The sequence below is a fragment of the Daphnia pulicaria genome, chromosome 1 (genome assembly GCF_021234035.1).
Source record: "Daphnia pulicaria isolate SC F1-1A chromosome 1, SC_F0-13Bv2, whole genome shotgun sequence".
NCBI lineage: Eukaryota > Metazoa > Arthropoda > Branchiopoda > Diplostraca > Daphniidae > Daphnia > Daphnia pulicaria.
In genome coordinates, this window is record NC_060913.1 from 35,586,002 (window position 1) to 35,594,828 (window position 8,827).

An 8,827-nucleotide genomic window follows, 5' to 3' on the forward strand; every position below is an offset into this window, starting at 1 on the left:
AATCTTATTTAACCAATGCAGACAAGCTTTGCGATTAATTATAAACACCATATTCTATTTAATTTGTGTCGCTTTTTAATCATCGCGTTACTTATACTTAATTCTCAATTAAAATAATGGACATAAGAGTCCAAGTAATAACTTGGCACATCTAGAATATTAGAGTGTAGTTTAGAAAAAGAAACATTTGTATTTCTTGATGAATCCTCATTCCAATATATCAAGGCACATTAGAAGAACAACATTAATTTCAATTCCCGATTGCATAATCTCAAAAGAAAATTCAACTTTCCGAACAACCCATCAAGAGAGAATCAACAATTTGTCAAGGACGGGTCGAAGTGAAAGCAGCTTGCTGGATGTCACACAGCCAAGTGGAGTGATCCCGTTTCGCCGTGCTCCATCCATCTGTGGTCATCACCTCGTTCGGGAAACTGCGAAGAAAGTTCAGCGCGTTCCGCTTCAAGTAATCTGCGCAATGGCCATCGGCAAGAATGAGCAACTCGATGCAATTGTCTGCCGAGATTTCGTTGACCAAATACTTTTCGCACGCCGTCATCAGACTCCCGAGAAGATATTTCCCGGCAGCCGCCAAAAGTCCAGTCGTCAGCGTCTTCATTGTGATGACAGGTATCCGGCCCGTGTAAACGAAACGGAGCAATTCTTGAAACACTTCCGGGTCCACGTCGTTGATTTTCACTTGGTGAGATAAGTTCTCGGCGGTTTCGTGATCGAACATGGCGGCGAAGACGGGACTTCTAGCAGATAAAATGGCCTTGTGGGCCTCAAACTTGCAGCCGCGAATGGTGAAAGTGACGTCACTGAATTTCATGGTTTGATGCAATCCGCCTAGATGTTGGATCAACTCGTCGTCGTTGAACAGGGGCTGATCGCGAAAGTTCTCCGTCCGGCCCGTTAGCGCCGCCTTGGACACCCAAGTTTCGATTTCGCAGTAGATGGCCAGATGGGCGTTGTCAATCAGCAAATCCTCCTGTCTGTTGTTGGACACATCACCCAGATTAAAAATGTTTAGAGTGCAAGGCAATTCAGTGCCTCTCGGCAAATTGAGTTCCTTCTGCGAGACTTTCTCGCGCATTTTGTTGACGATTGCAAATTTGACTCGAACAGGGATTGGAATTCGGGATAAACTGGCACCGGCGGGAGTGGCCGAAGAGAGCTTGACGACTACACCCGATTGTTGATTGGAGGCGAAAAGAGCTTGCAACATCCATTTGCAATTTGGAATTTCTTGAGCTGAGAATGGCTCCGATATTACAACTCCTTGTCGATTCAACTCGTAGCGCAGAACGTGGTGAATGGTCCACTCGAAATCCACTTTGACCAACTGAGACATGGAATGGCACCAGTTGCTTGCAATCGGACGGAAAAAACCATCAGGTAACGTATTTTCGGCCTGCTGATCAGTCTGTGACGTAGCGGCACCAGCAGCTTCGTTATTTGATTCTTGACTGGCACTCATTTCTGTTAATACTGATAGAAAACTTAAATTGATTCGAATAAGCCTTCCTTTCACAGAGAAAGACAAATACTGACTGTGCCCTCGCTCCTCTGGCCCTCTTGCACTGTGAGCATGATAGGAGAAGGAGGGGGTAGAAAATGGGGGGTAGAACTCACATGGGAATATTGCGCGAAATAGCTGAAGGAACTTGTTGGAACTTATACCAACGTTTTCAGACATTTTGCCTTGAGGATTCTGCAAAGGCATTCAAAGTGGAATAAATATATTAGAATTAAGATGATGCCATTAAACAATCTAAAAATTTGACAACTTCTCTTTGGTAGTCAAAGTCAGTGTAAGTCCAACAATGTAACGCGTCAAAACTATTTTGTCTGCACTGTGTCGTTTTAAAGGTGCCACAGATCATTAGTTTGGTGAACAGCAAAAGCACGACTGGCCTGAGTCTATCCGGCACTCTTCTTGAATTGACTTCGTAAGTATTTTAATTCTATTCGTACATGTACACGTTTGACTCGGCCATTTGTATTATCATAGATTTACTATTGGGCTCTGCTACAATGTATTCAGCGCACTTTCGTCCTATTTGGAGTATCCGATTCTTGTCGGGCAGGTTCTCCTTCTGTTGGCCCTTTTACTCCATTACAGTCAGCGAATCGGTCCGAAATGGTTGGCCGCATTTGGGGTTTATTCAGCCGTCGTCTACTCCTTGTCCACAGGCATGTTTCCTGGCGCTCTGCTAGTCATGTTGATGGTGAAATATTTGTTTTGTTTTTTGTCGAGAGATTAGATAATTAATTAAAAGATTGAATATTATAGAGCCTCTGCACGCCGTTATCTGCTGCGAGTAGACTGGTTCAAATTCGAACTATGCACAGCTCTCAAAACTCGGAGTCTGTCAGTGTTTTGACTTGGTCAATCGCCGTCTACACGTGCGTTAGTAAGCGTCGTTATACTAAATTCTTTTAGTCTGAATAGAATTAAGGTTTTTGTTTTACTTTTTTCTCAGTGCGGATTTTGATTACTTTGGATCGCGGTTTCGACGCTCCGCTGTTGGCCAACTATTCAGTTAGTTTGATTCTCAATTTGGCCGTGATAACTTTGGCGTTGAAACTGAGACGGCCGTCGAAGAGAGACCAGAAAATCGAGTGACATTAAATTTGATGGCCAACAAAATCTATTTCACGCGTAACGTAATTATTTATCCGTCGTTAATTAAAATTTTATCCGACGTTAATTATGATTAGTCCAGTGCAGATCGAGTACGGCCGGTAGAGACAAAAAGGACATAGCTATAATAATAAATTGTTTAACTAACTAACTAGAAAGAGACTGTTACGTTTAAATTCTTGCTCGTCTAAATATGGCATGTGTCCTTTTGAGTTGTCACGTTTCTCAGAGTTTGTTTACCTCGTCTATATTCGATGGTACAGAAGCTTCTCTCTTCTAATTTGACATTTACCTGCCACTGGTTAAATTATAGTGGAAGCTCCTTGGCATCTGATATGGGATGACCTTAAAAGGGGCATCAAGGTCAAACAAACAACTTGTCAAGTCAAACGAGTGATGTGTTAACTGTCAGGGTGATTGAGTTTTTTTTTTTTTTTTTTTTAACGAACGTGTTCCTATTTTCTATTCTTATTTGGAATGTTTAACTGGAAGGCAAGCGTCTGTGCCCCTCTAAATATCCTGTCACACGAATTATTTAAATAAATCCGCAATCCTATCCCCTGCATCTGTTTCCCGAATAACAGTATACCTGATTCCTTTCTAATGGTCAGTCACACACAGTCAACAGGACTGCAGTGAGTGCATATTGTTGCCTTTTTAGTGGAATAAAACGTAAATCGTCATGAAAACATCGGTAATATTTTTAATGAAAGCTCAATAGTAATGTTTAACACAAAAGTTAATCTTTCGCTTTTTCTTACAGGTGTTGGCCTTTTTCATCATGGTGTGGATGACGCAGTCTCAAACGTATCCAACGCAACCACCAATGCGTCGGCCACAGTTCACAATTACCGACGACGAATTTAATTGGTACAAGCCGGTTGCAGTTATCCTGAAACCAGCGTCGAAACGAGATTTGCAACAGCGGTTGCTTCAGGTTAACGTCGATGAATTCCTGTTAGCGTCTTATCCGCCGTCTCTACTTCCACCTTGGCCGTTTGTCCAAGATTATTCGGCTTATTTCCGCTTCTGGATTAATTACCAATCAAGTGACAGATTAAGGGATGTGTACAGAAGATACGAGTTAGCTGGCCATGTCGAGCGTAGGTTAACATTTCTGGCCAGGATGGGACTCGTTGCCATTCCGAAGGTGACGAAAATCAATCGCCAAAGAAGTGGAAATAACCGAAATCAGGAACAACATGCCAGAACAAAGTAAGATAATTTTTTTAAATATTACATTAACTAGCGTGTGTGTACTCATGATGCAAAGACTGGCGTGATTTTTCGTCTAGACGTGCGTTCCCGAACAGCCAATCCATACGATTTATTTTCAGGGAAAAAGGGTAAAGACAAACTGCCACCTCCGTGGTTGTATGAACTCGTCGGACCTCCTGGACCAGCTGGTACTATTATATGTCGCTATTACTGATATTTAATCATAATTATTTTTATTCTTTGATTCGTGCGATTCTTTGGTGTATAGGAAAAGACGGTGTCAATGGTATTCATGGAATTAATGGTGTCGATGGTAAGGATGGCAGGGACGGAATCCCCGGAGCAATTGGTCCAACCGGACCTCAAGGTTTAATGGGTGTGAATTGTTTCATAGGTTTTTTAAATATTTATTTCGCTTGAGAATTTTCTTCATTTGGTTATTTATATAGGTCCCCCTGGGCAAAATGGAATGAATGGCTCACCGGGCCCTCAAGGCCCTCCCGGAATACCTGGTGCTCAAGGAGTTCAAGGGTCGCAAGGCCCACAAGGTCCGACGAGTTTAAACTGTTAAATTTTTATTCCACTTAACAAAAATGCGTCAAATGTAATTTCAAAATAGGGAGCGACGGAAAGGATGGTTCCGATGGAACGAACGGGAAGGATGGGACTCCTGGCGCTACTGGTACGGCGGGTTTGTCAACAAATTTTGAATTTAATTGTCAAAATAGAAATGAAAAATGTCTGATTAGGAAAAATTGTATTAATTAACTGCATTTCAAAGGGCCTTCCGGTACACCAGGACAGAATGCAAAAGACGGAAGAGATGGATCAGCTGGACCACCCGGCGCACCAGGTATATTATAATACTTCGAATCTATTATAATTGTAAATGACACGTACGCGATATTTCGTTTTCTTATTTTAAAGGTCAACCAGGAACTGCCGGACAAAATGGGAAGGATGGAGTTGACGGGAAAGATGGTCAAGACGGAGCTCCGGGTCCACCAGGTATATAAAATGTGTTTTGTTTGTTTTTATTTAAAAATTTTATTTAACTTTTTTTTATTTTGGGGAATAATTGCTCGCTTCCATAGTTAATTCTGTATGATTATCCTTCAAACTCTTACAGGTCCTCCTGGAAAAGACGGCCAAGATGGAAGGCCCGGAACGTATGGCCAAGATGGTCAAGATGGATCGGTGGGAGCAGCCGGGCCTAGCGGAGTAGCTGGATTATCAGGTGCCGCTAGCGTTAGTGGGCCAGGTAAAATAAATATTTTCAAACTATATGCTTTACTGTTTGGTAAATAAAATTGACGACGAGTTTATGTTTTCATTATATTCTATAGCCGGAGTACCAGGAATTCCCGGAACGCCAGGGACCCCTGGTGTTCAGTGGCCATCAAGTTCAATCGGCTAACGGACTATATATACATTTTGCTAATTTATACGACATAGAATTCAATTTTGCTTAAAGTAAAATAGCCAAATACTCTGCTGGCACTAATACAGTCTTATGTAATATCTTCATAACTGAACATTTTTCACTGCACCTCCTTTAATGCACCCGTATGTTTGGTGATATAGTGTCGTGAGAGTTCGTTGATTCATCAAATCCATTCCCTCTAAAAGACTCGCGTCAGTCCCATCCGGCGCAATAAAATCCGCCTCGCAGGAATCAAAACCGCACAGAAACTGAATGGATAGGGAAAATGAAACGTAATTTCTGCTCAGAGGGAAATAATTGGAAATTCAAATTTCTTCTTTTATTTCGTTTTCCGTTCGTAATGGGTTGAGGTAAAAGTCGAGGGGTGCGTCCGCCCAAGCCCCCAGGTACTCTCGAGGTCTCACCCTGAATTTATTTACTTTGGCCACACTAGAGTCAGTAGAGTGAGATGTATAGGTGGCGGCTAATTATAATCTTATGCCTTATCGCTTTTTTCCTTACCTATTTTATGCCTTACCTGTTTTCGGTGCCATATAATACTTGAATATTGGAAATCATTAGTTTCATTTCAGTGCTCGTAGATGTTTTAGTGAAGTAAGGTCATGCTTTTCATCGTATTTCTTCTCGTTTTACTGGCTGTCGCTATTGCGCAACATTTAGTGCTTATCGGCGGGAATTTGAAAGATGAACATGTTGGCATTTTGGATATAATGATTGAAAAGGCTCTAAGCTTTGACTTTCGATGTTTTCTCTTTTCTTCCCTGGCAACTAATTTTCTTTGAAGGGAGGACCAGGTGTAGCTGATATCGGAGTCACTGTGGCCTCATCAACCGGTAACGTTAACGTCAAAGGGGTTATAAAGCCGCTGGTAATTTTGTACAGAAATATACGCTGGATGTAGCCAAATCAGCCTCGCCATCTTCCCTTGACAAAAGCTGATGCTTCATCGCAAGAGATGGCCAACCGTGTGTAAAATTTCACGGAATCTTTTTTGCTGACGACTGGATGGAGTCCAACACGATAGACATTCTCCGTCCATCCGGCGTGGATAATTTGGTACTATACAAAAGCCTTTACACATGCTATAAATAATGGTGAGATGGTTATATTGCCCTGCGATTACAGCAATTATGGTGCAATGAAATTTTATTTTTTAATCAAAATTTGCCAAGTTTGTTAATTTTTGCGCCATACAGGACAGGGTGATTCGGTGGCGGACTTTGGCGGCGATTCCGTGAACGGCTTAGTGTTGGGAACCAAATTTGAAATAGTTTTTTTTCGGGTAGGCCTAACCAATCTCATCTACACCTTGTTTATAGCAAAACTGGTGGGTTAGGTTTCTTGAAACACTTTGTGTTGGGCAGTCACATTTCTAATCACTCTCTCAACCTATTGAAAAGGTAAATTATATTTGAAAATTACCAGAGTGATCGCTCAGCGATCACGATAGGTAATTAGAATTGTACTAGGAAGAAATGAGAGAGACCCTAAGGGTGTAGACTTATTTTATTTAGCAACTTCAAAGAAAAATGAAGGCCGTCTAGCCTTCCTCGACCGCGGCACGCCCCCTTTTCCTCAGACTTATTTTGAGAATAATGGGGGTGCGCGTGTCAAAAAATTACATTTCATGAGAAAACATTTGAAAAGAATGTAACATGAACAAAGAGATATCGAGGCATAAAAAACTGGCTATTAGCCAGAAAAAGCCGATTTACAAGAAAAACAGAATAGGCCGACATGGCCTTTCGTATATCAAACATAATTGAACATAAGAACAAAGTTGGGCTGAATTTTGTTCGCTTTCACGCATCACGAGGTGCTCGAAATCGAAAACGCTCCTCTCATGCCTGTCTTGGATTGACTGTCCGGCTGGACACTGGGATAAGGCAGACTGCAACATTAAGCAAACTGAAATAGATAGAAATGAGAAGGGTGGATGCGGGTGGGATATAAGACCCTTAGGGTCTCTCTCATTTCTTCCTAGTACAATTACCTGTCGTGATCGCTGAGCGATCACTCTGGTAATTTTCAATTGTACAGCGGAATTCATTCCGCTCAACCCTAAGGGTGACTTTAAAGCTTAAGCGTCGGCCATAGCGATGCTGCGAATGTTGCTTGTGTTCTACGATTGTAGAATCTGATGAGCGTTATTTTGATGGCCCAATTGTACGCTTGCCATAATTTGTCTATAAAAAGGCCCCTGGTAACGGCCAGTAGCGACGCTGCACTTGGCGTCAAGTGGGCTCTGCATTTTTTATATCAATTCCAGCCCTTTTGAGATTGAGTTGCCAATTACGGCACGAAAAAGGGCGAAGAGAGAGATGGGCGACCTGCCCTCTTTAATCGGTGGTCTATCGACACTCGCGCGATTTAAACCAAATCGTAACGCCGCTACTGATAGAAAGGCCACTGAAAACGGCCAGTGGCGAAGCCTCACTTCCCGCCAAGTGGGCGCTGAATATTTTCGTATCGATTCCGGAACTCAAACGAAATTTTTTAACAAACCACAAACTGATTGTTTTTCCAAATACGGCACGAAAAGGGACAAGGAGAGAGATGAGCAACCTGTTCTCTTGAATCGGCGGCCTATCCATACTCGCCTGATTTAAATAAAATCGTAACGCCACTACTGAAAAGGTGTTGCGATGGTTGCGATCGACATGCTGAAAAATGTGAAAGATTGCAACGGACCTTCACAGTGCCTTGCGAGGCTCAAATAGAGAGAGAGAGGCTAATTTGATTCTCTTTCCGTCTGGCCGACGAGGAGGTGACGTAGGCCATCTCGGGCAATTTCAACAAGGTAGTGAGAGCCAGCAGGGTAGGCCGAGCTAATTTTCCGGATAAGCTGGTCGGGGAAAGCTCATTCCTGCCCGACGAGGGCATAAACTGAAAGCTTGGACTGGACCGGGCGTGTAACTGGGCTGGTTAGACTGATACAGAGTCTAAATCGCTACGTCAGGAATCGATATTCCGCCACAAACACCAATTGATCAACAACTGGTCAAAACATCCGCCAGGAAAGGTTCGATATCTGGCCGATAAGAACTTGTCAGTCGTACGATCACCTGCTGCGATATGCCAGGCGACTAAATTCCGAGCGTCGGTTCCGGATAATTTGAAGAATGATATGTTCCAGGAAGCGGTGACATATCGGCGTATAACTCCATACCTCCAGAAAACGAGAGATCATGGCAGTGTCTAATCCGAATCGCTAGCTTCGGCCTCTTGCTTCAACTTCAATCCGTCTCGCCTTGCCCAAACGGTTGTGAGAGCGGCGGATATCGATCCGCTGCCTTTTTTGCGTAGCTGTCTAGCTGATCTCAACCGAGTTATTTAGAAAAAGTAGGATCCAACGCAACCGATGCTGAGACTGTTGATACTCGGTTGAAAGCTGAAATCAGCATCAACGAGGTGAGACTCCGCCGCGCGCCTGTCTCTCAATTATCTCGTCAGTACTTGTGCCATAGAGCTTTCCCCGGAGACTAGCTCAAAATGTAGCATTTAATCCGACACGATTC

General features: G+C 42.9%; 2 protein-coding genes across 2 annotated transcripts; one reads left to right on the forward strand and one right to left on the reverse strand.

Moving 5' to 3' along the window:
• Positions 1 to 211: 211 nt before the first annotated feature.
• Positions 212 to 1,510, reverse strand: LOC124311639 (speckle-type POZ protein-like). The gene is made up of 2 exons (XM_046776096.1): positions 543 to 1,510; positions 212 to 471 (listed from the first exon to the last, which is right to left on the reverse strand). Exons 1-2 carry the CDS (start codon positions 1,478 to 1,480, stop codon positions 363 to 365), a joined length of 1,047 nt encoding a protein of 348 aa, XP_046632052.1. The 5' UTR covers positions 1,481 to 1,510; the 3' UTR covers positions 212 to 362.
• Positions 1,511 to 2,054: 544 nt separating this feature from the next.
• Positions 2,055 to 5,392, forward strand: LOC124311909 (collagen alpha-1(I) chain-like). The gene is made up of 11 exons (XM_046776278.1): positions 2,055 to 2,231; positions 2,297 to 3,341; positions 3,411 to 3,862; positions 3,985 to 4,053; positions 4,134 to 4,241; positions 4,315 to 4,413; positions 4,485 to 4,547; positions 4,647 to 4,718; positions 4,793 to 4,873; positions 4,995 to 5,126; positions 5,212 to 5,392. Exons 3-11 carry the CDS (start codon positions 3,850 to 3,852, stop codon positions 5,280 to 5,282), a joined length of 708 nt encoding a protein of 235 aa, XP_046632234.1. The 5' UTR covers positions 2,055 to 2,231; positions 2,297 to 3,341; positions 3,411 to 3,849; the 3' UTR covers positions 5,283 to 5,392.
• The last annotated feature ends 3,435 nt before the right edge of the window (positions 5,393 to 8,827 follow it).

Bases quoted from the DNA above. Each gene is read 5' to 3' on its own strand.
- LOC124311639 (XM_046776096.1), bottom strand. From the start codon at position 1,480: ATGAGTGCCAGTCAAGAATCAAATAACGAAGCTGCTGGTGCCGCTACG. The intron at 472-542 runs GTATTTGGTCAA...GCCATTGCGCAG, and splicing joins CTGATGACGGCGTGCGAAAA to ATTACTTGAAGCGGAACGCG.
- LOC124311909 (XM_046776278.1), top strand. The intron at 4,242-4,314 runs GTGTGAATTGTT...TTATTTATATAG, and splicing joins CGGACCTCAAGGTTTAATGG to GTCCCCCTGGGCAAAATGGA. The intron at 4,719-4,792 runs GTATATTATAAT...CTTATTTTAAAG, and splicing joins TGGACCACCCGGCGCACCAG to GTCAACCAGGAACTGCCGGA.